The sequence below is a fragment of the Tauraco erythrolophus genome, chromosome 10 (genome assembly GCF_009769465.1).
Source record: "Tauraco erythrolophus isolate bTauEry1 chromosome 10, bTauEry1.pri, whole genome shotgun sequence".
Lineage (NCBI taxonomy): Eukaryota > Metazoa > Chordata > Aves > Musophagiformes > Musophagidae > Tauraco > Tauraco erythrolophus.
In genome coordinates this window covers 3,796,435-3,824,281 of record NC_141474.1, presented here as the reverse complement: position 1 = coordinate 3,824,281, position 27,847 = coordinate 3,796,435, and the positions used below count along the sequence as shown (strand labels likewise).

At 48.5% G+C, this 27,847-nt stretch overlaps 2 protein-coding genes across 4 annotated transcripts; both read left to right on the top strand.

Moving 5' to 3' along the window:
- Window positions 1-15,969, top strand: LOC104376479 (laminin subunit gamma-1). The gene is made up of 16 exons (XM_086617695.1): window positions 1-19; window positions 533-837; window positions 2,941-3,071; window positions 4,469-4,635; window positions 5,786-5,974; window positions 7,968-8,085; window positions 8,186-8,284; window positions 8,389-8,525; window positions 9,487-9,609; window positions 9,697-9,886; window positions 10,155-10,267; window positions 11,592-11,813; window positions 13,705-13,950; window positions 14,280-14,433; window positions 14,888-15,030; window positions 15,692-15,969. The coding sequence occupies exons 1-16, from the start codon at window positions 1-3 to the stop codon at window positions 15,967-15,969; spliced, it is 2,634 nt and encodes an 877-aa protein (XP_086473821.1).
- Window positions 14,888-26,806, top strand: LAMC1 (laminin subunit gamma 1). 3 transcript variants are annotated; one of them, XR_015222355.1, is made up of 15 exons: window positions 14,888-15,030; window positions 15,692-15,870; window positions 16,032-16,188; window positions 18,330-18,535; window positions 19,120-19,199; window positions 19,629-19,766; window positions 19,968-20,112; window positions 20,685-20,834; window positions 21,245-21,359; window positions 21,728-21,927; window positions 22,159-22,317; window positions 22,856-22,955; window positions 23,378-23,636; window positions 24,204-24,348; window positions 26,787-26,806. XR_015222355.1 is itself a non-coding variant. In XM_086617117.1 (14 exons), the coding sequence occupies exons 3-13, from the start codon at window positions 16,155-16,157 to the stop codon at window positions 23,632-23,634; spliced, it is 1,584 nt and encodes a 527-aa protein (XP_086473243.1). In that variant the 5' UTR covers window positions 14,888-15,030; window positions 15,692-15,870; window positions 16,032-16,154; the 3' UTR covers window positions 23,635-23,636; window positions 24,204-24,785. The 3 variants fall into 3 exon arrangements, 2 of the variants coding, with proteins under 2 accessions (XP_086473243.1, XP_086473244.1); XM_086617117.1 differs by lacking the exon at window positions 26,787-26,806 and having other exon boundaries at window positions 24,204-24,785; XM_086617118.1 differs by lacking the exons at window positions 24,204-24,348; window positions 26,787-26,806 and having other exon boundaries at window positions 23,378-23,821.
- Window positions 26,807-27,847: the final 1,041 nt, after the last annotated feature.

The window sequence follows — 27,847 nt, the reverse complement described above, 5'->3', positions numbered from 1 at the left end:
ATGGACAGAGGGCAGGGAGGTGGGTTTACGTTTATCCTACGAGGAGAGGGAGAACATGGCTAGATTGTAAATCACTGGACTTCCATCTGAAAAGTTTCTCCCACACGTGTATTTGGAGGAGATGTTATCAAATGGTATGGTTAACTTGGACCTGGCCTTAGATACTCGCAAACTGTCTGTTGCTCTGATGTGACATAGCATCTTTTGGGGTAAGGACACTGTCGGTGATGTCTGCAGAAGAGAATTGCGGCTTCGGATGTGTGTTTGGTTGCACAGAAGTCTGTAGGTCTGTTTATTTATCTACTCAGCCTGCTCTTGACTTCTGCCTTCAGTTCCTTCTCTTTGTCTTTGCCGGGAGACGCAGTACGTAGGACTGGAGGAGATACTTCTGGTCCTACTGAACACTGCTTATCCTGCTGGACGCTACTAGAGGAGATGTTTCTTCTAAAGAGAAGACTGCAGTGCAGCTCTTCCCATTCTTTTGTTTTAAGTTGTTTGAGTCCTTCTCATGTCTGTCTTCTCTCATCCGCAGGAAAGGCCTTTGACATCACGTACGTGCGCCTGAAGTTTCACACCAGTCGGCCGGAGAGCTTTGCGATCTACAAACGCACCAGGGAAGATGGCCCGTGGGTGCCCTACCAGTATTACAGCGGCTCCTGCGAGAGCACCTATCACAAAGTCAATCGGGGCTTTATTCGGACTGGGGAGGACGAGCAGCAGGCGCTCTGCACGGATGAGTTCAGTGACATCTCCCCTCTCACTGGGGGCAACGTGGCGTTCTCGACGCTGGAGGGGCGTCCCAGTGCCTACAACTTTGACAACAGCCCTGTGCTACAGGTATGTGAGCAGGAGTGAGTCAGTTGGGTGGTCCGAGTTGAGTCGGTTCGGTTGTTGTGGGTGGTGGCTTGTTGACGTGCCCTCGTTGGTGCTGAAAGGCCCTCGCACGGGTAAGTTGGGATGGACGATCCAAAGAGACGCTTTCGAAGGAAGAGTTGAACTCTTGACTCTATTGTTAGTAAGTTTGTGGTACAAAAAGCAAAATCGGTGGCGTTAAGGATGATTTGTCGTTGGGCATCATGGAAATCTTCAGAGGGTGGGTGCAGATCTCTGCCTGCTTAGAAAGCAGCTGTCGGCATTTTGCTGTTGTTTCAGATACGAGGGCAGAGGAAGGTGAAGCTTAAGTCAGATGAATGTTTGAGGCATCTGCATTCGTATTTTGAGCGCAAAAATTTAAGAAATGTGAGATTCTTCTAAACAAACAAAGGATTATTGGAAACCCCAACCTGTTCTTTTACATGTGTCCACAGTATTTGGTTTCTCTTACAAGTGACGTGAGGAGGGGGTTCGATGGGGGTTTTTTTTGTTGTTACCATTCACAATGCTGGTTGGGCAGTGATCAGGAGCATACAGGGAGCACCAGTTTGTCCAGTTTACTTGCCACTTTTTGTACGCTGCTTGATGACTTCTCCATCTGTTATTGCAACAAGGAGCTAAAGCTGTGGGGTTTGCCCGATTGGGGCTTGTCTCCTTCCTTTTGGAGTTGTGAACACAGGAGGTTCTGCTTAAACATGAGGAAGAACTTCTTCCCAGTAAGGGGAACAGAACACTGGAACAGGCTGCCCAGAGAGGTTGTGGAGTCTCCTTCTCTGGAGATGTTCCAAACCCGCCTGGACGTGTTCTTGTGTGATCTGATTTAGGTGGTCCTGCTCCGGCAGGGGGATTGGTCTAGATGATCCTTTGAGGTCCCTTCCAATCCCTGACATTCTGTGGTTCTGTGATTCTACCCTTTCCTCTTAGAGTAACAAGAGCAGACTGAGACATGATCCCCAGCCAGCGGGCAGGAAAGCAGAATCTGGTGGGACTTGCTTCTGCAAATGCAGATAAAGATTTATGGGAAAGGGAGAACTCCTCCTGAAATGGAAAAGAAGCAGTTTGGCCACCTTGTTGGTGTAGCTAGCCCTTGCAGAGAACAGGGTGTAATGGTTAAGGTGAACGGAGAGATTTCAAATTAATGGTGTGGTGTATAATTTTCTGATACATTTCTCTATGCAAGGAATAGAGACCTGACTGCCAGTTTCCTAAAACATGTACAAACCTCTGGTGTAGCTTTTCGGAACTGAAGTAAATGTATATTTTTGTGCTCAGCATTTCCATGTATTTATGCCAGTGTTTGGAATTCTGCAAATCTTCTGATCGTACTGGCTAAGGCGCAATGCAGCTGCAGTGCAGTCGTACGTACGAGGACGTTTTTCCTGGTTTTGTGGCATTGGAAGGAGAACGACATTGCAAAAACTGTTATAAAAACAAGGAGGTACCAGTGAAAGTCACTGGTGGAAGGTGATGTGAAATTTGGGGCCAGGCTACGTTTGCTGGCTGTTGCTGGAGGGGAGGATAGGGTCGTGTGTTGAAGGTGCTGTGTAAATATTATGAAAAGCTCTTGTGTTGTAAGTCAGATCTGCCTGTCTGTTTTTCTTCCTCAGCCTCCCCCAGCCTCATTCATCTCTCTGTCTGCGTCCTTTCATCTGGTGGGATATGTCTGCAGGCAAACGGACCCTAAAGCTTTTCCCGTTGGTGCTGTATAGCTTTGGAAGAAAACTGCAGTCACATAGAGACGTATAATTAGCGAACTCGCCTAATTGCCTGCGCTGCACTTTTTGCTGGAGAGCTTATCCACCTCTTCCCAGCTGAGAGCAGTCAAGAGGCATTGGAAAGGGTACCCAGAGAGGAGCAGGGTCCTGAAAACGCATCCAAACCAAGAAAATGTGGTGTAACATGTTTTGGGCAGGGACGTGTGAGCTTCCGAGGTGCAGAGGGAAAAATGATGAGGAAGGAACTTGCAGACTGATGAATGACTTTGTAAATACAACTACTGCACAGCACTGGTATGTTCTTGAGGGGGACGTTTGATGTTTAATCTGATGGGATTTCTGTCTGCTCTAGGAATGGGTAACGGCTACAGATATTAGAGTGACCCTCAATCGTCTGAACACGTTTGGAGATGAAGTTTTCAATGACCCAAAAGTTCTCAAGTCATATTACTATGCGATTTCTGATTTTGCTGTGGGTGGTAGGTGAGTAGACAATAAACCTCTGTACTTATTTAAAGCTTTTGGTCAGGATTACTAGAGTGCTTTAAAGATTTTGATTATACTCACATGGTACCATTAGGCTCTGGTCTTTGACTGTCCTAAACCAAAAATGAAGTAAAACAAATCTTACAAAGCTTGCAAATACTGTGTATAACCTCCTGTGGCTATAACTTCAGGGCAAGCAGAGACTGAATTTTTATTCTTTTCCGTGCTTAGATCAAACATTAAGTGATTTGGAAGGGCAGAGGGTGAAGAGAGTGACCATAATGTAAAACAAAAGGAAAAAAACCCAGCTTTTTTTCTACCCTACGCTTTGGGTGATTTTTAATGTGTTATTAATTGTTTTCTGCCTCTATCTGTAGCCTAGAATAACAGTAAGTAGAAGATCTCAACATCTCTGCTTCATGTCTATTTTGGGAGCTATCTCCTCTGAAGGATGCTGTGGTTGTCTGTGCCTTTTGCTGAAGCATATTGCAGGATGCTTAAATCCGAAGTTGTTGATGATAGCTCTGTTTATGAAAACATTTTGAGACCAGTGCAGTGTTTTGGACTGTTTGCAGAGAAGCAGTCCTGAGACTGGGATTTGACACCATGGGGATTTGCATTGGCTGCACCACCAGTCAGAGGAGGTCCCTGGGCTTCTGTATTAGTCATCTTTGTGCTATTTAATTTCTTACTGATACAAGCACGTGGCCAGTATGCATGCTGCCTCCTGGGCACTCAGAAGGGAGAAGCTATGGAGAATATACTAACCTAAAGCCAACAAAATCTTCGTTTCTCCTGCTCAACTTATTCTGTTTTAGTGACAGACTGCAAAGAAGTTGGTTAACGTTCTCACGTTTCTAAATGCCTTTCTTGAGTGTGCTATGCCTATTTGTTTCATAGAATGGGTTGGGTTGGAGGAGACCTTCGAAGATCATCCAATCGCCGTCCCTGCCCAACTAGACAATTGCTCAAAGCCTCATCCAAGCTGGCCTTGAAAACTTCCAGTGGTGGAGCATCCATGACTTCTCTGGGCAACCTGTTCCAGTGCTTCACCACTCTCATTGTAAAACATCACTTCCTTATGTCCAGTCTAAACCTACACCCTTTCAGTTTAAAATGGTTGCTCCTTGTCCTGTCACTACAGATCCTGGTAAAAAGTCTCTCTCCTTCTTTCTTGTAAACCCCCTTTAGATACCGACAGACCTCAATAAGGTCTGCCTGGAGCCTCCTCTTCTCCAGGCTGAAGAACAGCAGTTGTGTTCTCAATTTTGTTGTCTACCTTTGAGTTTGTCTTGTCTCAGATTTTCAGATCTGGGCTTTGTTTTTGAGATTTCTCTGTGAGTGACCCAACTCCCTGGAATTTAAATACCTGTTCCTTGTCTCTCGTTAACCAGGTGCAAATGTAACGGGCACGCGAGCGAGTGCGTGAAGAATGAGCTTGGGAAGCTGGTCTGCAACTGCAAACACAACACCTTCGGGGTTGACTGTGAGAAATGTCTCCCTTTCTTCAACGACCGTCCGTGGAGGAGAGCGACAGCAGAGAGTGCCAATGAATGCTTGCGTACGTGCAGCCATGCTTGAGGGGAAAAAATCTCTTGGGGTTGGGTCCTATGCCTCTGTTGGCATCCAGAAGCTGGCCCTGCATGGTTTTAAGGTGTCTCAGTTGCAGTTAGGCAGTGCTAGGCACAGTTCTGGTGGTTTTCAGCAGAGATTTCGTGGGACTGCTAGTTGTTCTACTCCTGTCCTGTAGGAGCTTTCTGGTAGATCCCTAGAAAGGGACATCTCCTTTCTGGAGAAGGATGGGAGTGACCTGTGGGAAAGTTGTGCCGCAAAAATGTACAGGCTTGTACTTTGAGACCCATAGGAAAAACAAAATAAATCTGTGTTTAGTATGGTGGAGTATAATTGCCCTTTAAAAAGCTCCTCATTTAGCATCCGCTGACTTCCTCTTGTATTTGAGTTGTTGGTTTTTACAGTTACTTTTTGACTATTTCATCTTATTTCGAGGCTCTTGCAGCGTTCTGGACCGCAAATGCAGATCTCTGTGATGGAATGCCAATTTATTTTGCTTACTTTTGTGTCGCAGACCACAGCTCCTGGCAGTTTACTTTATGGGGAAGCTTTTTCAGACAAAAAAGCTTTCTTCCTGTCTGACCTCTGTGTGTGTGTTGATCGGTCCCAGCTGCCTGGTCAAGACCTGTGGCTTCCCTTGACAGGCCTGTGAAACGCGGATCTCCTGCTCCTGAGACAGAGGATTTGTAATCTCTCTACATCCAGGAGAGAAACTCTCCTTACATCAGGGTGTCAGCCCTTGCTGTTACCTTCTCACGCTTGTTTGCATGACCAAGATCAGTGTTGCTGTGTTGGGGAGGGTGATATTTTGGCTGCAAACGGCAGCCTGATGTGGGAGTGGGGTAGAAGATGCTGGTTTTCTTCTGGATGTAGGTGGGAATGGGCTCGAGGAGCCTGTTTCGGCGTTACAGCCTTGCTTCCCCCTCCCACCTTCAACCACCACAGAAACCAACGTCCCCCTTTCTCTTCTCTTTGACATGCACATGCCTTGAGGAGTCTGCTTGAGGGTCTCGGGGTGGTTAAAGGCTCCTACTCCACCTCCCCTACAACTTGATATCAAGCTTTGCGTAGCAGGTTTGTGACGATCGGGGTCGGATGGCCACGCGTGCCCTTCACTGATGGCACCTTCGTCTTCGCAGCTTGCGACTGCAACGGGAGGTCGCAGGAGTGCTACTTCGACCCGGAGCTGTACCGCTCGACGGGCCACGGGGGCCACTGCACGGGCTGCTCGGAGAACACCGACGGTGCCCACTGCGAAAGGTGCAGGGCCAGCTTCTATCGCCTGGGGAGCGAGGAGGGCTGTCTGCCCTGCAGCTGCAACCCAGTCGGTGAGTAGCGGCAGCAAACGTTTCTGCTTGCCGACTTCCACGCACAAAAGCTAGCTCTTCTCTCAGTTATGCAGCTAATTGCAAACTACAGGGTCAAAAGAGATGGGTTTTTTATTTTAATTTTATGTCTTTTTTTTTTTTTTTTTTACCCCGTGTAGGAAATGTGTATCGAGTTGTATTTTGGTTTAAATTATCCTTGGATCTAATTGAGATGGGGGTGGCAGGGACAGATGTTTCACCTCTGCAGCATTTACTCCTTCAAGTGTGTTCTGAAATATATACAAAACTAAAATAAAACCTTATTTTTTGTCCCCACTGCATATGTGTTACCCTGGACACTCCCAGTACTAAAGAGCTCATTTAAATTCTTAATAAACAAGATGATGTGAGCGGTTATTTCTGGACGTTGTTCATACTGAAGAATTGTAGTGAACTTTAGCTGCATCAGTTTCTCCTACCGAGTATCCAAGCACTAAAAATACAAACCAGTGAAACCTTGAACACAAAAGGGGGTGGGGGTAAGAAAAAACAAAGTAAACTCAAAATACGTAGTTAAATTCTGGCAGGCGATCAAATCTTTTGTCATCAAGGGAACTACTGGAGCCGTATGGAGTGATCCCAAAACTACACCAGCCCACAGCAAATAAGGGGGAAGGAGACAAAAGGGTAACAGATAGTGAGATATGATGTGAGGTTCCAAAATAGAGGAGCTGGAATAAGTAATTGCTTGCAGCATGCCCTAAAAGCAGCCAGCCAGAGGTCTGCCAGGGTACGTCTCCTATCTAATTTGGTCGGAGGGTTGTACAGTTGTGAAATTTTTGACCAAGAAAGGCTTCTTTCTTCCTCCATCTGCTCTCCCAGGTCCTCGTGTCAGACCTCATGTTAGGAGGGGTGAGGGTTAGTGTCAGCTGAGGTGGTTGAGAAGAGGCAGGGAGGTGACTGCTCAGGTCTTTAAGGACAGGTTTCAAAGGGCTTTATAACTTAGCCATCAGCTTGTATCCCGGAGCACACTGGCACCCAGGGCATGTTTGAAGCCCCTGACTTGGTTTAGGTTGCTATTTTTTGTCTGAGTACTTTTTTCCTAAATAATCTTCAGTGGGACTGCAAAGAGGATTTGAACTTTGGCTGTATATGGTAAGGGTTTTGGGAGCTCTTCTGTCCTGTCCGGCCGAATCATCTTACAACTCTTGACTTTGCTATAATCTTCTGGTGTGGATTGAAGAGGAAAGAAGCAACTAGTTATTTCTGTATATTAAAATACTTTTCTCCTGGTAGTTAACTCTTACAGTGCTGACAGCTTCTAGGCTGCTGGCTGCATCAGTGCTTGGGAAAAAGCACTTTGTCCACCGCCGATTAAAGAAACCTGCTGCTGTTTTTTGTGCAAGTCCACTTGAACAGAGCCGTGCTGAAGATGTCCTTCCAAAAATGAGCCCGTTGCTGAAGAGTTCGTTAGGGTTAACAGTGGCACATGCAGCCTCGCTCTGAGGAGGCGGTTTAGGCTTTAAATCCAACTTGGGAATCAAGGGAGGAAATGGGAGCATGAACGGGAGAGGTCAGGATATCCCCTGGCAAAGGGGAGGTGGTGATTAGGGAGCACACAAGGGATTTGGGGAGTAAAATTTCGGAAATGGTGCATTGCAGGGTAAAACAGGCAAGGAATTAAAGGCCTGCAAAGGTACCATTGAGGACAAAACAGGTATGAGGACGAGAATGTAGTTTGAAGTTAAAATTATATTTATATATAAAAAGTTTTGTTTGGTAGGAATACTTAAAAGCCGAATATAGTTTGGAAGACTAGATAACGATTCATCTCTCTAGAGCTGCTGGGGGGAAAAATCCCTGTGAGCTAGAGGCAGCCTTTAGGTGAGCTGTCATTTGTCTTGAAGCTATGCTTCCCACTTTCTTTTCCCATATCGTAAAGGTGAAAAAAACCTGCAGGCTAGTAGAGCTGGGTGGGTGTGCTGAGGTGCCTGTGTCCCTGCTCTCCCCGCAGGCTCCCTCAGCACGCAGTGCGACAGCTACGGCCAGTGCAGCTGCAAACCCGGCGTGATGGGTGACAAGTGTGACCGGTGCCAACCAGGTTTCCACTCCCTCTCCGAAGCCGGGTGCAGGTAAGGGGGACTGCTGCTCTCTAAAAGAAAAACTAGGTACCTTTTTAAAGCTTTCTCTGCGTGGCTCTTCATGAGTTATCCTCTCTCCTGACCGTTCAAGGCCCTGTTCTTGCAATCTGGCTGGCAGCAGAGAGGAATGCAATGTCGAGACAGGGCGGTGTACGTGCAAGGACAACGTTGAAGGCTTCCACTGCGAGAGGTGAGTTTGTTTTCCCGTGGCTTTGTTTCAAGAATGAGAAACATTCGAGCGATGGCCTAGGTTAGGCATCAGGGAAATTAATTTTCTTTCCTTCGCATCTTCAGATGCAAACCTGGATTTTTCCATCTGGATTCCTCCAATCCAAGGGGCTGTACCCCCTGCTTCTGTTTCGGACACTCTTCGGTCTGCACCAATGCCATGGGCTACAGTGTCTACAGCATCACCTCCAGCTTCCAGTTTGGTAAAATTGAGCCTTCCCTTGTATGTCACATTGGGCTGTAGGCTCAAGTCAGAAGCGATTCAAAAAAAAACTTGCTCCTTCCTCTCTGTGCAAGACCACAAACCTTGGGCAGGCAGGTCCAGGATCTCCCTTTCAGAAGTACTGAGTTACTTCTGGAGTTAGGGGAAGTTTCCATGCCTGCAGCTGACTTGTTCAGCCAGGGAGAAGTGAATTCACGGCTCTGTCCTCGGGCACCCAGCGCTGATGTACACTGTGCAGGTGCAAGCAGGAATTGCAAACATAAACCTTTTATAGCTTGAGAGAGGTGCTGGCAAGGGGACATTTCCTCAATTTTAGAACAAAATCAGGAGTTTCTGATTGAGAGGGTTATAATCACTTTAGATTTGGGGTTTACACAGCTCTGGATAAACCACAGTTCTGTTATGCTGGGTCTGTAAGCTCAGGAAAGTCTTTTTTCATACAGTCAGTTTCCTGTGTATGCGTGTTTTCATGCTGCGTAGTCTGAAAAGAACATCTTTTTAATTAAAATTCCACTGCAGAGCAGTTCGTATGAAGGCTGAAACTCGCATGAAGTTGTAGGCGACTGCAGGTTTTCCTGTCCCTGCTTAAGCTCCTTGGAAAACAAGATTTTGAACAAGTAGTTAGTTCAAAGTTCACGGGGTTCAAATCAGCACTCGAGTTGGGGGCTTAAATTGGAGAGATGATGTTTGCTCCCTACGTTCTTCTGCACAGCTACTTTCTAAAGCCTGTTAGTGCCAGTGTACAGACTATGGATTAGTTATACATGAGCAGTGTGCAGTATGACTGATCTAGGTGGTCCTGCTCCGGCAGGGGGATTGGACTAGATGATCCTTTGAGGTCCCTTCCAATCCCTGACATTGTGTGATTCTGTGTCATGAGAAGTGTGTGCCAATCTACGTCTTCAAGGGGTGTTAATTGTTGCACGTTTGATTTTTTTCAGGAGAGGAGGAGTGGCGTGCTGAGCAGCGCGATGGCTCGGAAGCCTTACTCCAGTGGAGCGCAGAGACCCAGGATATCTCTGTTATCTCGGACAGCTACTTCCCCATCTATTTTGTTGCACCACGTAGGTCATTTGAGAAGCAAGACTTTCTGTGCTGCTTGTGCCCTTTCTCTTCTGTCCACTAACTGTAAGGATTTCTTCCCCTTTCAGGCAAGTTCTTGGGCAACCAAGTTTTGAGTTACGGGCAAAACCTGAGCTTCTCCTTCCGTGTGGACAGACGGGACACGCGCCTCTCTGCAGAGGACCTGGTGCTGGAAGGGGCTGGGCTGAGAGTGTCGGTGCCGCTCATTGCCCAAGGCAACTCTTACCCCAGCGAGAGCGCACAGATCTACACCTTCAGGTGAGAGGGCTCTCCAGGCACGGTGGGAGCAGCTGGGACCTAGCTCGTGGTGCCCCTGGCCTCTGAGCTCTTGAGAAAACAAACAGTGTTAATTTTAGCTCAGAAGAGCTGTCTTATCAGGTTAATTTGAAGCTGGCTGTCTAGCAGCGTTGCATAAGCATATGTGAGTGATGTTGCAATAGCATACCGCTGTTGGGAAGGGTGCTTTAAAAGGGCACAGCTGTTAGCATCTGAAAGCTTTGCTGACGATGCGTGGCTCTTCTCCTAGGCTCCACGAGGCTACGGATTACCCGTGGAGGCCTGCGCTTACAGCTTTTGACTTCCAGAAGCTTCTCCACAACTTGACTTCCATCAAGATCCGCGGGACGTACAGTGAGAGAAGTAAGTCACTCAGCAGAATGTCGCAGAAGAGAGGGGCAGGCTCGTTTCTGTAGTGCTTGGGTTGCTTTACTGTAGGACCTGGTCGTAAGTAGCTGTGGCAGCTTATTTGGCAAAGCCTGTGCCGATTGCTTTTCACGTGACTTTCCTGTGTAGCAGCTTCTCCCAGGCCGCCTGAAGAGGACATGGGGAAGAAAGGTGCTGCCTTTGAGAGTCTGGAAGTTGAGCACCCATCACCTGCTGATTATTTGCTTCTAAACATGAGGGGTTTGCTGTGTTGTATAGCCATTGTCTTCTAAATCAGTAGAAATACATGCCACAGAGGTCCTGCAGGACATAGTAGGAGAGTTGTAGGGAGTCTGCAACGCTTGGCCTTGGTTTCTGCTACACTGGGAATGGTTACATCCCCCTTGTTCCCTGGTCTTGCCTTGGCATGACAGATGGGAAGGACAAGGTCTCAAAAGCACTGCCTGTGCTGAACTTGAGTGAAAGTTCCTCATAATGAGGGTTTAGAAAAATCGGGCGCAAATTAGGAGCAAAAATATCTAGGACCTTAGCTATTGTCATGTAAAGAAGAATTTCTGCGGAAAGAAGATGCAAAGGATGAATTTGCATTTGGGGAAGGCAGGACAGCTGCAAGTGTTTTCAGAAGAGGTGGCTTACAAAGAGGAGTGTGGGATTGTGAAATGGAAGGGAGGAAGGGTGAGGAGCAAGCCGTCCCCTGAGTGCTGTAGCCAATATATATGGGAGCTGAGGCTCTGCTCAGTGCTCTAGAGCTGCTGTGGTGGTACAAACGCACTGCTATAAGTTAAAAACCAGCTATGTTGTGTCTGGGCCCTGTTCTGCTCCAGGGAATGGGCAGAGAGGAGAATGGGGAGCGCTCAGATGCCAGATGAAGGAATGGCTTGGGAGGAATAGCTGACGAGTTTGCCCCGAGGCGTGGTTTGCAGATGCCGTGTTAGAGACGGTGTATTAAAATTGCTGGAGAGATGGTCTGTCCTCCCTCGAAAGACAGGAATTGGTTTTGGTATTTGATTTGGAAATGGAAACCATACGCACGCAGAATGTAACTTATTTTGACTGTACTTGCTCACATGCCCTTCTCAGCATCCTCCTCCGTAGTGTTATTCTCAACCTTCCTGCCCTGTGCATGCCCTTCATGAGCTGTATTGCATCTTCTCCCATCTGTCTAAACCTTCCCAGAGGATTTTGCTTCTTGGTCCACCTTACTGACTGTGAGCATCCACCTGTCTGCCTCTTTGTACCATCCCGATGTGTTTGGTGAATCGGCACTGAGAGCCTTTGTGATAAAGTGTTTTCCCTCTAGGTGCCGGCCACCTGGATGATGTTACCATCACAAGTGCTCGTCCTGGACCCGGCGTGCCTGTGGCTTGGGTGGAGAGCTGCTCCTGCCCGGCGGGATACGAGGGGCAGTTTTGTGAGCGCTGCTCCTCTGGGTACCGGCGAGAGACGCCGAGCCTCGGGCCCTACAGCCCCTGCGTGCCTTGCGCTTGCAACGGGCACAGCGAGACGTGTGAGCCTGAGACGGGTAAGAGGGGCTGACAAACAAGGAGCAGCAAGAGGGTTGTTCTTCTTTCTGAGTCGGATGATCAAACAGAAACCATATTCCCTCTCTATTCCAGGCATGTGCAATTGCAGGGATAACACGGCGGGGTCTCACTGCGGAGAAGTGCAGCGATGGGTACTACGGAGATGCAACAGCGGGCACGGCCTCAGACTGCCAGCCCTGCCCGTGCCCAGGCAGCTCGAGCTGTGCCATCGTGCCCCGCACGAAGGAGGTTGTGTGCACCAGCTGCCAGACTGGCACTACAGGTGTGTTTCTACACTCTTTTTTCCTACACCCCACGTGCCTGTGGAAGCGTGTCTCCTTCCAGTCCTGGGGCTCTGACCCGCAGTGAGCAGCGCTGCACCTTCTGGTTCAAATCCTTCTCCCTTCCTCAGCCCTTTTTTCTGTCCTGTGCGAGGCTCAGGGCTACCCATGTTGTTCTTGTCTCTCAAGAACAAAAGAGAAACAAAAGCTTAATCTGTGTGAAATCGGAACATTTCTGTGCTACGTAGGTGAGCTGTGCTAGCTTCTGATCGAGCTCTGTTAATTGCATGGTAGTGGGCAGAAAATAGGAGAGATTTAAGAGAGCCAGGAAGGCGGGTCAGACTGAAATAAAATTAGAAGATGCAGTTTGCCAGCCGGAGGGGCACTGCAGGATGCTTGCAGGGGAGGGCTGGTGCCCTCCCGAGCAGAAGCACGAAGGCTGCAGTGACTCGCAAACACTGCCCAAAAAAACACAAGACCAAATTTGTGCTCAGCAGTTTTAAAGAGACATACGTGAACGGGTACAGATCTTTTCTTCTTGGCCATAAACTGTGAAGTCTGAGCATGTACCTGAGTCCTTAAGCAGAGCCTTTTGCTCTGGCTGCAAACAGCAAGGAAGCCTTAGGATGGTTGGCAGCCTCCATGCTTCTCTGCTGATTTTATGCTTGACGTGGCAGTCAAGTAAACAATGTCTGTAAGTGCTTGAAATGCTTAGAAAAACCCCTGACCAAGCACAGAGGCAGCTCGTGGGGGTTCCCATGGGTGCCATCGCTTCGTAAACCAAAGTAGAGTCCAGGGGTCCAGGCTCAGGCATCCGTACGAGCTCGTCTTGTAGCCATGTTCCTCCTGTCTCCTGCTGCCTTCTTGGGATGAGAGGGGAAAGGTGAGGGGAAAAGAGGGTTTGCGTGCGCAAGAACTGCCTAAGAAATGAAGCTTCCAGCTGGTTCGGGAGGTCAAATCTGCAGTAAGCGTAGGGAGCTGCTGAGTTGGATGCTTTGGTGGCTGCCCGTGGAGGTTTGGCAGATCTCGTTGGCAGCAGAGCTTCGTGGAGCAGTGATGCCCCGCGGAGCTCTGCCTGCTCGGGCTCTTAAAATAAGAACAAATTACAACAAATAGGTTTGGCTTAAAGGGACAGGAGGGAAAGGAAGAGCTGAAATAATTCATAATCATGGAATCATAGAATGGTTTGGGTTGGAAGGGACCTCAAAGATCATCTAGTTCCAACCCCCCTGCCATGGGCAGGGACACCTTCCACTACACCAGGTTGCCCAAAGCCTCATCCAACCTGGCCTTGAACACTTCCAGGGATGGGGCAGCCACAGCTTCTCTGGGCAACCTGTTCCAGTGCCTCACCACCCTCATTGTAAAAATTTCTTCCTTATATCTGAGGATATAATGCAAAGTTCCAGTGAAAAAGTGGCTTAAATTTGAAGATGGGAAAGGAGAAGGATTCATGTGTGGTTTTGTGCGCCTTTCTGGCTCCAGCAGAAGGATGAAAGGGGAGGAGGAAGCTGGAGAGTTGACTTTTCAGAGGGGGCTGCAAAGGGGGTCCGGGTGAGACGGCAGCAAAGGGCTTTCTGCTGCAGCACGTGTTTGTGTCGTGTGCCAGGCAAGAGGTGCGAGCTGTGCGACGATGCCTATTTCGGAGACCCGCTGGGCGAGAGCGGCGCGGTGCGGCCGTGCCGCCTCTGCCAGTGCAACGACAACATCGACCCCAACGCCGTGGGCAACTGCGACCGCCAGACGGGCGAGTGCCTCAAGTGCATCTACAACACCGCCGGCTTCTACTGCGACCGCTGCAAGGACGGCTTCTTCGGGAACCCCCTGGCCCCCGACCCTGCCGACAAGTGCCGAGGTGAGAGCTGGTTCCTCTTGCATTTGAAAACGGCTTTGTTCCCAAGAGCTGCCGTGTCCTGATGTGTTGTTAGGACATGATGTCAGGCTGTTGCTTGTGCCTGTTGGCAGCGACGTGTGGCTTTGTCCTGGTTTGGTGGTTGTAGCTTCTTGAAGCGCTCGTGTTTGCGGGCGCTTGCTGCCATCGAAGCAAAAGCATTGCGCGATGCAGGGGCTGGGCTGCTGCACGTTTTGGATCCAGCCCCATTTAGGGACCGGCCAGCAGAGCGCCAACACCACAAGGGACTCAGAACTTTCTGCATGTTTCCCCACTCCCTTTTGTTTTTGCAGCTTGCCACTGCAATCCCTACGGCACTGTGAATCAGCAGACGAGTTGCAACCAAGTGACGGGGCAGTGCGAGTGCCTGGCTCACGTCACCGGCAGGGACTGCAGCGCCTGCGAGCCCGGCTTCTTCAACCTCCAGAGCGGACGTGGCTGCGAGAGGTGACGTTCACCTTGGCTCGGGGCAAAAAGCCAGGTTTTGGGTGGTCTGTGCTTACCTAAGAACGTGATGTTTGTCACGTGTAGCTGGCGTGCCTCGATGCCACTATGGGTGGGGACAAGCAGCAGTCCAGGAGATGCTACGAAGGCTGTACAAAAGTCTGACTTGTAAATAGCCTTAAAAATATCTTTAAATGAAGGTTTTAAATAGAAAAGTGCCACATGACTGCGTGATTGTTGGTAGCAGGGGCTCGTGGGTTCCTTTTTTTAGTGTGGGCACCAAGCGACCTTGCACAGGTCAAAGGCTCAGCGCTTCACCTCCTGCATTTGCACAGCGAGAAAAGTGACTTTTGGGAGATGGAAGCGGTGAGCTGTGCTCGCTGGGGCTCCTCCCGAGAGGTGTTTCACCCGTGCCTCCCCTCTGTGTCCCCGCCTGACGCGTGGCTGCCTCCCCCAGGTGCAATTGCCACGCACTGGGCTCCACCGACGGCCAGTGCGACATCCGAACCGGGCAGTGCGAGTGCCAGCCTGGTGTCGCCGGCCAGCGTTGCGACAGGTGTGAGGTCAACCACTTCGGCTTCGGCTCCCAAGGCTGTAAACGTAAGTGTGGAGCGAGGCGGGTGGGAGGGACGTTGCACAGCCAAGCTTGCCTTTGCTTTCCTCCTGCCTCTGGAAGGTACCTTCTCACCTCGCTCTTCATCACAACAGAAGGTGGAACTCTTATGTCCGTGTCCTGCATGGTGACATTTGATCTTTGTACAATAACTCATCCCTTTTTTATTTATTTTACTTTTCTTTTATTGGGGTAGGAAGAACTTTGACTTACTAGCTACCTGCTTCTCTTCGGTGTAAATACTTGCTCTGAATCTTGTCCTGCAACAGTCCTGGTTCCTAACATTAAATTTCTGCACAGCTGCTCTGCAAGTGGCCTGAATATAGATCCTGTCTTGAGGAGCAACAGATCTTGTAAACGGGATTGAAAACCAGGGTGATCCAAGCTTTCCTCCTTGATATCCCTGCCTGTAAAGAGCAGAAGAATTATCTGCAGTTGATTACAGTGAAATAGAGTAGAAAATTTTAATGCTTTGTGGGAGAGACAATAGCAACATCGAATACATGCAATAAATGTTGCATCAAGCCCAACAGAGGGCCCTGCTGTGCTGCAGCCATGGGTTTGTGCCCCATGACGTTTTAGATTATTAGAGGTTTAGAGTATTTCTGCCTCTCCTCCCGTCTGACTGAGGTTTTAACCGCCCCGCAGCCTGCGACTGCGATCCTGAGGGCTCGCGTTCCCTGCAGTGCCAGGACAACGGTCGCTGCGAGTGCAAGGAAGGCTTCGTGGGGAGCCGCTGCGACCAGTGTGAAGAGAACTATTTCTACAACCGCTCGTGGCCGGGTTGCCAAGAGTGTCCGGCCTGTTACAGATTAGTGAAAGATAAGGTAAGGCCACAAATGCCACCGTTGGTTCCGCTGGAGACGGTGGCACGCGCCCGCTGGCGCAGCGGCGTTTGCGCCCGTGGCTGGCTTGATGCTGGCTGAAAGTGGAGAGGTTCAAGGCGCTTTGCCCCGTGTCGTAGCTGTGCTGTGTCCCTCTCGTGTAGGTGGCGGAGCAACGAGAGAGGTTGCAGGAGCTGGAAAACCTTATAGCAAACCTGGGTACGGGAGAAGAAACTGTAACTGATCAAGCCTTTGAAGAGCGGGTGAAGCAGGCGGAAAGAGATGTTATGGAGTTGCTCCAGGAAGCACAAAACAGCAAAGGTGAGTTGACCTGACCAGACGTGGAGCAGTGTGAAACGAGCTCTTTGCTTGATGTTCCCGTTCCCTTTGGACACGACATGTTTTGTTTCAAGCCTGTGCTGTGCTTGGTTAGGGACTGACGGCTGTTTCAGGTGGCGCTGAGACAGTGTGTTATTATCGAAACAACGGTGGCCGTGCTTTTATCCCTGCTCTTCTCCCCGTGGTCTCTGTTGTACGGGCAAGGTAAAGACCTGCCTCTAGCTCTGTGCAGATGCAAGTGTTTTATGTGTTACCTTCTTCTCCAGGTGCAAAGGAGGCTTTCACTTGTTAAACAAGCAGAAGGTTTTCCAATATACTTACTCACTATGTTCATAAGTTTGCTCAGACGTTGTGGGATAAAGCAGTTCTCGCTGGGACATCGTCAGCGATCATAATGAAGGCTTCAAAATCCTGCTGGCAAGCTTGATTATCACACCATAAAGTGTATAATGTTCTGAAAAGTGCTGCCGTGGTGGCCTGTAGCTATTTTTCCTGTTTAAACTCTGTTTCAAATTGATTCTGGTACTGTCACATCTACCGTAGGATGTCTGTGAGCAGGACATTAAGCAGAGTGACGGTGGTTTGTCCTTAGGGTCTTTTTAATATATAGGCTGATGCATGTTTTGGAGAAGAGCAACTTGAAGAAGACTGTTGACTTTGCAGTAAAAGATGTTCCCCTGGGAGTTGGTTCAGGGATTTCAGACTGCTTTGGAATAATCTGTCCCCTTTGCATGAAGCTGGGAAAAAGCTGATGCACACGGAACGCTTGCGTTGGCTTGGGAAGATTCCTGCCGGTGGGAATGATCACTGGAGCTCTTCTCAGTTTTAGCTGGGGTAGCTTTATGCTGCCTGTTTGGCATCTGTGCCTCTATAATAGTCCCATGTAGAGGGTGGGAATTGGAGAAAAGTGAGGGAATGGATTGGATTATGTGGTGGTGGTTTTCATGTTTCCACCCTTAGAACCATCAAATCATTGAAGTTGGAGAAGACCCTTAAGATCATGGAGTCCAACCATTAACCTAACACTGCCAAGTCCACCGCTATACTATGTCCCATCTGCACGTCTTTTAAATATCCCCAGAGACGGTGACTCAGCCACTTCCCTGGGCAGCCTGTTCCAATGCTTGATAACTTTCAGTGAAGAAATTTTTCCTAATATCCAATCTAAACCTCCCCTGGTGCAACTTGAGGCCATTTCCTCTTGTCCTCCTGCTTGTTACTTGGGAGAAGAGACTGACACCCACCTTGCTACAACCTCCTTTCAGGCAGTTAGAGAGTCATAAGGTCTCCCCTCAGCCTCCTTGTCTCCAGGCTAAACAACCCCAGTTCCCTCAGCAGCTCCTCATAAGACTTGTGCTCTAGACCCTTCTCCAGCTTCTTTGCTCTTCCCTAACTAAGAGGCAAGATAAAGGCCGCAACGACTGCCATTGCAAAAATCTGTGCACACCTGTAGCACTAATCTGTGGGTTTCTACTTTCCCATTATTAAGATGCTGTTGTGGGGAGTTACCTGGTGGTCCAAAAATATCAGGAAGTTTGGGGGCCTCCTAGGTCCTACAGACTGGAGGACCAAGGCTCTGTCTTGCCAGCTTTTGTTGTCTCTTTGGTTTGGGAGGGAGTTCGGGGAGCGTTTGCTATTCTGCACACTGTCTAGTTGCTCTGTATGGAGACTGTCTGGCTTGGGAGTAGCCACTGCTGCCAAAGCAGGGAATAACATACGGCCCCACTATTCCTCCATCTCCACTTACCTTCTGGGAGTTGAGCTAAAGGGGATTCACAAAGCGGATGTTTCAGACCTCTTGAGGAGCAGCTCTGTTGTCTTTTTTTAAGTCAATGATAGAGGTGAAACTTGATTCTGAACACAAAATCCCTCATCAGAGTCAGTTCCAACACCCAGCAGGATTGTCGTCTTAGTAGTTAATGACTTTTCATTTCTCATATTTGGTGCACATTCTGATGATGACTTTGATCTCAAGCTGCCTGATTTATGAAACAGCTTTGCTGGTCCCCTTTCAATAAGGGATTAACCTACCAACATGTTGCCTGCAGTGGTAAGCTGCTGCTCCAGCTTTGCTTCCCGCTGTAATTAATTTTGCTTCCTCTCTTTTATATCGTGTGTTTCAGACGTAGATCAGGGCCTCATGGATCGCCTCAAAGACATCAACAGCACACTAGCGAGTCAACTCAACAGGCTGAGGAACATCCAGGGCACGGTGCGGGAGACTGAGAACCTGGCGGAGCAAGCCCGGGTGCGGGTGGAGGACACCGAGGACCTGATCAGCTTAGCTTCTGATATGCTTGAGAAGGCAAAGATGGCAGCTGACAACGTGGTGAGTGAGCTGCCAAGATCCCACATGATTAGGAGAGGAGAAGGCCTTTCCTTTCTGTGTCCTCCGGTGCATTTCTCTGCTTGTTAACTCTCTCGTGTAGCAAACTTGTTATGGAAATATCCCAGAGAAGCTGTGGCTGCCCCATCCCTGGAAGTGTTCAAGGCCAGGTTGGATGAGGCTTTGAGCAACCTGATGTAACGGAGGGTGTCCCTGCCCATGGCAGGGAGGTTGGAACTAGATGATCTTTGAGGTCCCTTCCAACTCAAACCAGTCTATGATTCTCCCTTACTCAAGGTAATGGGAAATAAATAGAGGAAGATCACCAGTGTCTGTCATAGATTGTATCTTAGCCCCTGCTCAAAGAAACCAGTGTGAGAACCCCTAAATAAGTATCAGCACCTTTGTTTTAAAGGGATAACCAATGGTGGAAACTGCATGGGCTTAAGAGAAAGATACAGAGAAGTCAGAAGTAGGTTAAACACATCTCAAAGCATTTAGATCATGACAATAAATATTTAAAGCGAAGATGAATAAAAGATGATAAAAGAGCTTTAAGATTTTTTTCTTTCTTTCTTTTTTTCCAGTCCATTACACCTCCGGAGTCCAGCGGGGACCCGAACAACATGACTCTGTTGGCAGAAGAAGCCCGCAAGCTGGCTGAAAGGTAGGCTGTGGCAAGACACGCTCCTCACAGCCCGTGTCAGGGCCCTGCTCTTCCCTACGAGGGGGAAGCAAAATCTGGTGTGCTTGATAGGAAACACACACACTTTGGGTAAGGGGCTGGAACTCTGGGTGCACATCTGTGTGTCACTGGGGGCGAACACTAGACATGCGAACAAGGGACGTGTCCAACGGTGGTGGTGCCTTTCAGCTCATCTCGTGGGCGCTGCTGCGGCGATGCCTCGGTTGCAGAGATGGTCTCAAACAGCATCTTCCATTGCAAATGTTTCAGCATCTTCTAGATGCCAAATCTGGGTAAAGGAAGGAAAAGTAAGAGAGAATAAAATCTGGAAGAGAGAACTGAAAGCTGGAATTAAGTCAGCAGTGGCTGACAATTCTCACAGCATTATTTTTCTCCTATAATCCTGTCCAGACACAAAAAAGAAGCTGATGAGATTGTTCGCATAGCCAAGGCAGCAAATGATACTTCCACAGAAGCCTATCAGCTGCTGCTGAAGACCCTGGCTGGAGAAAACCAAACTGCAAATGACATTGATGAGCTCAACCAGAAGTGAGTCAGTAACAGAAAATGGTTTTTATTTCCTGGCTTTAGAGCAGTGCTTAAAACTAAGGTGCCTTCTGTAGCATCATATGCTTTGGGTTTTGTAGGAGTTGTCTTTTCAATTTCTTAGCCTCTTTACTCTCTTAGTAAGTTCAGTTCTACCAGAAATAAAATAAATTGTAGCTTAACTGGATCTTGGGGGTTTTTTAGGTATAATCAGGCAAGGAATATTTCTCGAGACCTAGAGAAACAGGCCAACAAGGTGCTTGCAGAGGCAGAGGAAGCTGGAAACAAAGCCCTGCAGATCTACGCTAACCTCACCAGTCTGCCTACCCTGGATTCCACGGGGCTAGAGGTACGTACAAGCATCGTGTGCAGTGTTTTCTACAGATCGGTGAGGACAGGCTTTAGAGCAGTGTGCTGGGTTGCTGACATACCTTGTATGTGCTCTGCTGATGTTTCTCTGCGTAGGAACGGTCTGTGGAATGTTGTCCATCTAGGCACAATCCAGACCTGTGCATTTCAGCTTTTATGCAGGAGACTTGCGTGCAGGAAACTACATGTGTAAACCCCACCTCCTCCTGTCTCTGAAGGACAGAAAACTGGGTGAAATGTTGTTTGCCAAACACCTTGGCTTGAAAAAAGAAGGGCAAAAATTCGTTCCCTCTGAAATCTGCAGAACTGCTCCCTCTCCTGTGCTTACTGTAGTGCAGGAGATTTTTCTCGAACGTGGAACTGTTTGCAACCTCTGTCCTTCATTGCACTGACCCTCATGGTATTCAGACCTTCAAAGGCAAAGTTACAACTGTAGTTGTAAGAGACAAGAACCCATCATAGCTTCTGCCTGTTGGATGGTTAGAAACTAGATCCATTCAGAAATTCTTTAACATTCAGGAATCTGCATTTGTTTCTGATTTCTGCTTGCAGAATGAAGCAAATAAGATCAAGAAGGAAGCGGAGGAGTTAGATCAGTTAATTGCCAGGAAGCTGAAAGATTATGAGGACTTGAGAGAAGACATGAAAGGAAAGGAGCTAGAAGTAAAGAATCTCTTGGAGAAAGGGAAGACGGAGCAGCAGGTGAGTTCTGGTTTGTGCAGGCTTTTGTTCCCTGGAAAAAAAAAAACACAAAGGAAAACAAATAATTGGCCAGATATGAAAGATTTGGTCTTACTCAGATTTATCTTAGTGCTGCTTGTTACTTACAAGACTACTGAAGAATGGTCCTGGAGAAAGCTGCTAAAAGCAACGGGATTGAGGCTATATGGGAGAATAGAGGATGTTTGCCAGGTGTGGTGTTGTCTTTGTATTTGGAACAGTATTCCAAAGGTTCCTAAATTGACCTGGCTTCGGAGGAAGCATTACTACTCAGCAGGATGAACGCAGTTCTGTACCGTGTTGGTGTCTCAGGCTGAGCAATGCTTTTGATGCACCTAGATGGTCATCGTTCAAAAGGTAAGAATATGCTGATGTGTGGCATGTCTCCGTAGACTGCAGACCAGCTCTTGGCTCGAGCAGATGCAGCGAAAGCCCTGGCTGAAGAAGCTGCTCGGAAGGGCAACGGCACGCTGCAGGAGGCTAATACCATTCTCAGCAACCTGAAAGGTAAAGAGAAAGCACTTGCAGTGAATCCTTCAGTTCCTGGGTGACAAATCACTTGGCATGAGGGTATCTTGATTAAATGGTCCATGCTGTTACCAGTACCTGAGTGTTGGGTGGGTTCTTTTGGCTTTTTTTCCTTTAAAGAAGAAAAATAGAAATGTTTTCAGTGACTAGAAATCTCCTCTTCGTTTAAGCTCCTTTTTAGCGTCAGAAGATGTGTAATAGGGAGAGCTGCCAGCACATACACCCACACACCAGTTTGCTCTTCTTCCCTCTAATGTCAGGGTGGCAAAGCCTGGGTAGCTTGGTCAAAGAAGCATCCCAAGGCTCTTTTGGAATAAGTGATAAGAATCTGTTTTGCCCGTTCTTAGATTTTGATAAGCGAGTGAATGATAACAAGACAGCAGCGGAGGAGGCACTGAAAAAGATTCCTGCCATTACCCAGACCATCGCCGAAGCCAACAACAAGACACGCCAGGCAGAGCTGGCACTTGGCAACGCTGCTGCTGATGCCCGTGAAGCCAAGGCTAAAGCAGACGATGCTGAGAAAATTGCCGGTTCTGTTCAGAAGGTGAGTCCTTTGTGGTTCTGAAGCCAACCCCCACAAGGTATTGGTTTGTAACTGCATAAACTCCTCTGTTCCGGTATTTCCTGGTGAGCCCCGCATCCTTTCTGCTGTATTTCCCACCAGGGAATGCAAAATGTGGCATGATTGGAAACTGGTGTGTTTTGATGAAAAGGATTGAAGGAAGTTCTGTATCTTCACCACCTTTCTCCGCCCTCTTCCCCTTGTTGGCTGTAGAGTGCTGCTGCTACCAAAGTCGAAGCTGACAAGACTTTCGCTGATGTGACGGGGCTGGCCAGAGAAGTGGATGACATGATGAAGCAACTGCAGGATGCAGAAAAAGAGCTGAAGCGGAAGCAGGATGATGCTGAGCAGGATATGATGATGGCAGGCATGGTGAGTAGTGCTGGTGGGTGGCAGCAGTGGTAAGAACTTGCCTTCTCCCAGCTGTCCTGGCGATGCAGACTCTTCTCCTGCTGTCCTCTTGCAAAGAGAGCACTGGGTCCAGCCAGTATGCAATCTCTTCCAAACTTTGAGTGGGATTGAAAGCATGAGATGAGCAAAGGAGCTCCTCTGGTGGCATTAGCATAGGTTCCCTGCTGGAATTTGGGAGCTGGTGTTCTTAATGTCACGCTTCCCTTTAACTGAAACCTGACTGTAGCCCTTTTGACTCTGTTCTGACTTTTCCTGCAAAATCCTGTTTGGTTATCAGGGATCCCCATCCTGATATAATCAAAAAACTGATTGTTTGAAGGTCATCAGTCTTCGCCAGCACTGAGATGAAGATGTTGGTGCAGGGATGTCATCCTGGAGAGAGGAGCCAGGAATGTGTGTGACATGTGAAAAGGATGGACAACAGTTTTGTGTTTCCTACAGCCTTTGTGTGCTCTCATTTTTTTTTTTTTTTTTTTTTTTTTTTTTTTGTACCCTGCAGGCCTCACAGGCTGCCCAGGAGGCAGAAGACAACGCAAGAAAAGCGAAGAACTCTGTGAACAGCTTGCTTGCTGTCATTAACGACCTGCTGGATCAATTAGGTAAGGCCGTCCTTCGCGTGCCGTACGCCGTTGAGTGTTTTCCTGCTGCCCGACGCGGCAGTGCCGGCAGCTGGCGCGGTGCCCTGGCTTCCCTGCCGGTGCCGTGCCAGGAATCAAAGGGGTCCGTGCACTTCTAGAGATGGGGTTTGCGTGTTCCCAGCGAGGGTTTTGGGGTTGTTTTGGTTTTTTTCCTGGGGAAACCTCAGTGCTCTTTGCTCAGTGTTTGGTACCGCTTTTCTGTGAGCTGAGGACCGTTGCTGAGGGGGCGAAGGTGTAACAGGTTTGGTCCTGTTTTAAACGCTGTTTCTAACATGGAGATGGCCTGATGGAGGTCTTGGTGTGGGCTCAGCTGCGTAAGCACCCAAAACCAGTGAGTCAAAAACTTTTTAATGGACTCTGCTGTTTTGTTTCTGGCTTTTCAGGGCAACTGGAGACAGTGGACTTGAACAAACTGAATGAGATTGAGGGGACCCTGAACAGTGCCAAAGACCAGATGAAAGATAGCGACCTGGACCAGAAAGTGTCTTTCCTTGAGAGAGAAGCCAGGAAGCAAGATGATGCGATACAGGCCTACAACAGGGACATTGAAGAGATCCTGAAGGACATTAGCAACCTGGAAGACATCAAGAAGACCTTGCCATCTGGCTGTTTCAACACCCCGTCCATTGAGAAACCCTAAGGGTGCGCTGGGGGTGGGGGGTGTTCCCCCGGTGAGCGGCGGAGCGGTGGTTTGGCTCTGGAGTGCCTTAACACACATTACCTTCTTCAAATCCCCAACTCTTTTGCTGCTCGCAGCCACTGTTTTCTTTTCAAATCAGGATAAGTTGAAAGTATTTTTTTTTTTTTTTTAAGAGAAGCAAATTAAATATCCGTCTTTGGGCATCAAAGGGGTTTTTTTTTATATAAATTGTCTTCCTGAGCACTCCGCCTTTGCCCCTTTCTCAGACACAGTTTCCCTTTGATTAGCGTAAGGATGAGAGATGCTCTGGACTCTTCATACTGTGGTTCAGAAATAACCATGTGAGCTGTATACAGCAAGGCAAAACTAACCCTACTTTTTCTTTTTTCTTCTCCCTTTGACTGTAAAATCCTCGGTCCCGGAGCTCTCTGTCCCTATGAAGGAAGGGGATGGCTACCAAAGTATTACTGTAATGGCCAGTATAGCTGCACTCACTCAGATCTCTCTTCCCAACTTCTAACCCTGTGAATTTATTATTATTGTATTTTTTTTTTTTCATCATTAACTAGTGGCCAATCTGACAGCGTTGGTAGCCTTTGACAAAACAGCCGAAGCCTCTTTCTGAAATGCTTTCTGTGATGATGCATCGCTCTGAGAGGAGCTCTTGGGGAAGATGGGATACTGGTGGAGTGAAAGGTCTTTACTGATGGAGTGGTAGGTCTTGCCAGCCCCGCTCGTGATCTGCGGAGAAGTTTTGGGTCCGGTCTTGTAAGCTGCTACCTGCCAGGTAGTCCAGGCTGGGAAGTGTGGAAGCCATGAGCCACGTTCCCATCTGTAGGTGTTGCTGTCAAATTGCCAGAGGATCTTTTTTTTTTACTTTTATTTTAGGCTACAGATGTCTGATTGACAGATTAGTTTGTTCAAGCAGGAGAAGTCTTGCTGAAGAGGAGAGCTGCCATCCAGAGAGCTGCAAGAGCTGCACTGGCCTTCATGCTGACGGTTTTTGGGAGGGGAAGGAAGGGGGCATGCGAGTGGAAACAAAAAGGTCTTTCTTCCCATCTTTTTCCTGAAGGACACCAATGGCATTTTTATATCTCTGGGCATTTTGCTCTCTGCTTTTGCCTGTTTTTAAGCTGGCAGAAAGAGCTGGAGTTTACCACTGCCCTCCTTTCCTTTTGCCTACCCATCTCCCGGTCACCGTAAAGCCACCGCAGCACAGGGACTTCAGGCCAGGCTCGGGAGGTGAATTCTGCGTTCTGTACCACTGCTGCCACCTCCCCGGCAGGCTCCCTCCCAGGTAGTGCCTCCCAGCTGCTTACTGGGGCTGGGTGGGAGCGGCGGGGAGCCCCTCGCTCCCCCTCCGGCCCTCCCCTGAGACCAGAGCATCCTCGGTGGCTTCCTCCTTGCCTCCAGCCTGGCATCCCCCCCGCCCCCTCCTTGAGATCCAGTATATATCTATCTATCCTTAAACACTATGCAACTTTGTACGTTTGCGTAGCGGGGAAGAAATTATTATCTGACACACACTGGTGCTATTAATTATTTCAAATTTATATTTTTTGTGTGAATGTGATTTTTTTGTTGTTGTTTTTGTTTTAAATCATGATTATAGTGTGAGGAAGTCTCTCGTGTGTGCGTATGTGTGTGTAAATATACTCAGCCATATTTCCAGAGTGGCACAGCCTGGCCTCCTCTATCTGCTTTCCCCTATAGCCGTTGGGGTGCGTGCACCGTATATCGCTTCTCTCCCGATTATTCCCTTAGAGCTTGGGATTTCTCCTTGCTGGGCTCCCCGCTTTCTGCCCTCCCCCGTACCCTCAGCACTCGTACGGGCGTCAGCGATGACCACTTTGCCCACTGGGTGGATGTTTGCCAGCCCTCCTTCCCAAGCCAGCGCCGGCACGCGGTGTTCGCAGCACCCCAGTGTCGTGTCCCTCGTCCCCAGGGGCGTTGGGCCGGGAGGAGGGCAGGGGCTGGGGCTTTGCTGAGGAGCTGTAGCACTGTTGGGAGACCGGACCCAGCGTTGAGATGGTCAGAAAGCTGGATTTGGGGACGTCTTGATACCGCTGTGCGAGGCAGGAGGCTTGGTGCATCCTCGGGGACGCGTTCCTGGCAAACCCTGCGTCGCTCTTGTACCCCTTCTCTTAAGAGATTCTTAAAATTTCCCAGCTTGAGATTTCCCCCTGCCTGCAAAAATACCTGGAGGAGAGCTTCCCTGTGCTCGCCCACGTGCGTGGAGTGTCGAGGTCGGTGTCTTGGCCAGCCACTCTGGTCGGATGGCTGGTTGTAACCGCGTCACCTCTCTGCCAAGGCTGTGAGAAGAGCAGATGCCAAGATGCGCGCATGCCCTGGCTGACCTCAGGCCTAAGGTTTCCTGCTTTCTTCTCTTTTTTTTTTTTTTTTTTTTCCTTAAGCTGTTTTTAACAGAATTTTATTTTTAAATAAAAAAAAAAAATCTTTATAAGCGATCTCTTAATCACTACTGCATTACAGCCATTATTCATTGTATAAGTCCAGTTATTTCTTTACGTAATGTGATGATGCGAGAGCTGCTGGTGGAGCGCTGGGTGTCACGGGCGACGCGTGCCAGTGCCTTCATCACCCCATTCCCGACTGTGGCCCCCTCAGTACGTGCCTTCACTCCAGCTTTTTGCCTTAATCTGTGGTCTTGCTGTCTGGGGCGGTGAACAAAATGCAACACTTGCAGTTTTTTATGTATAAAACAGTATTTCTTATTTATAATAAAGTCTGAATATTTGTAACCCCTTATATACCTTGGCGTTCTTTTTGAATATTGCTTTTTTTTGGGATAGGGAAGCGGGGCTGTGTCTCAGTTGTAAGATTTGCCTCTTGCTTAATTAATCAGATGAGCTGGATTGAGGGTGGGAGAAAGCGGAAAGTAATTTGGGAATTCATGTGGTGGGCTGCAGATGGCTGTAGCGATGATGGTTTCTCCCCATGTCCACTGCTCCATTGCCATGGCTACAAGGAATTTTATGCTACTGGTTTTCCAGGCCTTAAAAACAAACAAAAAAATAAGATGGTGGTGGTGGTGCTGATGCTATTGGAGCTGCGCTGTCCTCCTGGAAAGCCCCGGGGAGTTGGGGGGTGCTGCTTTTGCAATGTAAAGGTAAAATCCTTTCTGCTTTCAGCTGAGCACATGGAAAAAGATGGGGCTCCTGGGAAGGAAAACAAAACCCCTCGATAAAGAAGCTGAAATTTCTCGACCAGGAGCTGCCAAAAGTCCGAGTCCTCTGTGGTGGTCCGTGAGTCCTGGCTGCCGGAGCCCAGGTTAAATTGTGTTCCTCAGTTAAGCAAGTTTTTAATGTCATAGAATCATAGAATGGTTAGGGCTGGAAGGGACCTCCAAAGGTCATCTAGTCCAACCCCCCTGCAAGGAACAGGGATATCTCCAACTAGATCAGGTTGCTCAGGGCCTCGTCCAACCTGGCCTTGATGTCAGGACAGATTATTGGGATTAAGACGGGGCAGTTCTACAATCTCACCCGTTTTACAGCTGCAGATTGGATTTCTTTTATTTTTCTTAGCAGAGGAAAATGCACATGCCTCAGGAACTTGCACCAGACCAAACCCCTTCTCAGTTGGTAAGTTCTCGTTATTTGTTTGATTTCCATTTGTTTAGCTTCAGCTTTTTGTTCTTCAGTTATAAATGCCACAAATACATTTGTTTTCTAAAATAATTTTTTTTTTCTTTTTTGTTGAGCAAATCCTGGCTGGTAAAACCTGATGTTTCAGCTGGACTGTAGGGTGCCATCGGGGAGCAGAGAATTGGGTGGTGGGACAGTGCTGACCTTGCATGGAGCCTCTTAACCGTTCTGGGGCTAAAATACTCGGCTTAGGAAACGAGTCTGTGCTCTTTAATTTTTTTTTTCAGGTCACACAGCATCAGTGCTTGTCCCGTGAAGCCAAGGTGAAGTTCCAAATCGAGATGAAGCTCTAGACTTGCGTAGATTTGGTCTGAAACAGGAGTTTTTTGAGGGCAATGTGCTGCTATCCACTGCAGGGAGGAGCAGATGGACCCAAGGGAGCGTGAGAACTGCTGCTTCCAGCTTGCTAAACTCTTATTCACGTTTTGAAGTCCAGGTAGAAACACCTTCCTCATGTTCCTTGCTCAGAGTGGGCTGAGCCGTGACCCGAGGGTGGAAGGGCTGAGCCTTGACCCCAAGGTGGAAGAGGAGGGACTTTGCAGAGG

What these genes read in the sequence shown, in the direction of transcription:
- LOC104376479 (XM_086617695.1), top strand. An exon ending in ACAACAGCCCTGTGCTACAG is followed by an intron (nt 838 to 2,940) that starts GTATGTGAGCAG and finishes TGTCTGCTCTAG; the next exon opens with GAATGGGTAACGGCTACAGA. An exon ending in AGCGGACGTGGCTGCGAGAG is followed by an intron (nt 14,434 to 14,887) that starts GTGACGTTCACC and finishes TGCCTCCCCCAG; the next exon opens with GTGCAATTGCCACGCACTGG.
- LAMC1 (XM_086617117.1), top strand. Translation starts at nt 16,155, where the DNA reads ATGGAGTTGCTCCAGGAAGCACAAAACAGCAAAG. An exon ending in GGAAGCACAAAACAGCAAAG is followed by an intron (nt 16,189 to 18,329) that starts GTGAGTTGACCT and finishes CGTGTGTTTCAG; the next exon opens with ACGTAGATCAGGGCCTCATG. An exon ending in CGACCTGCTGGATCAATTAG is followed by an intron (nt 22,956 to 23,377) that starts GTAAGGCCGTCC and finishes CTGGCTTTTCAG; the next exon opens with GGCAACTGGAGACAGTGGAC.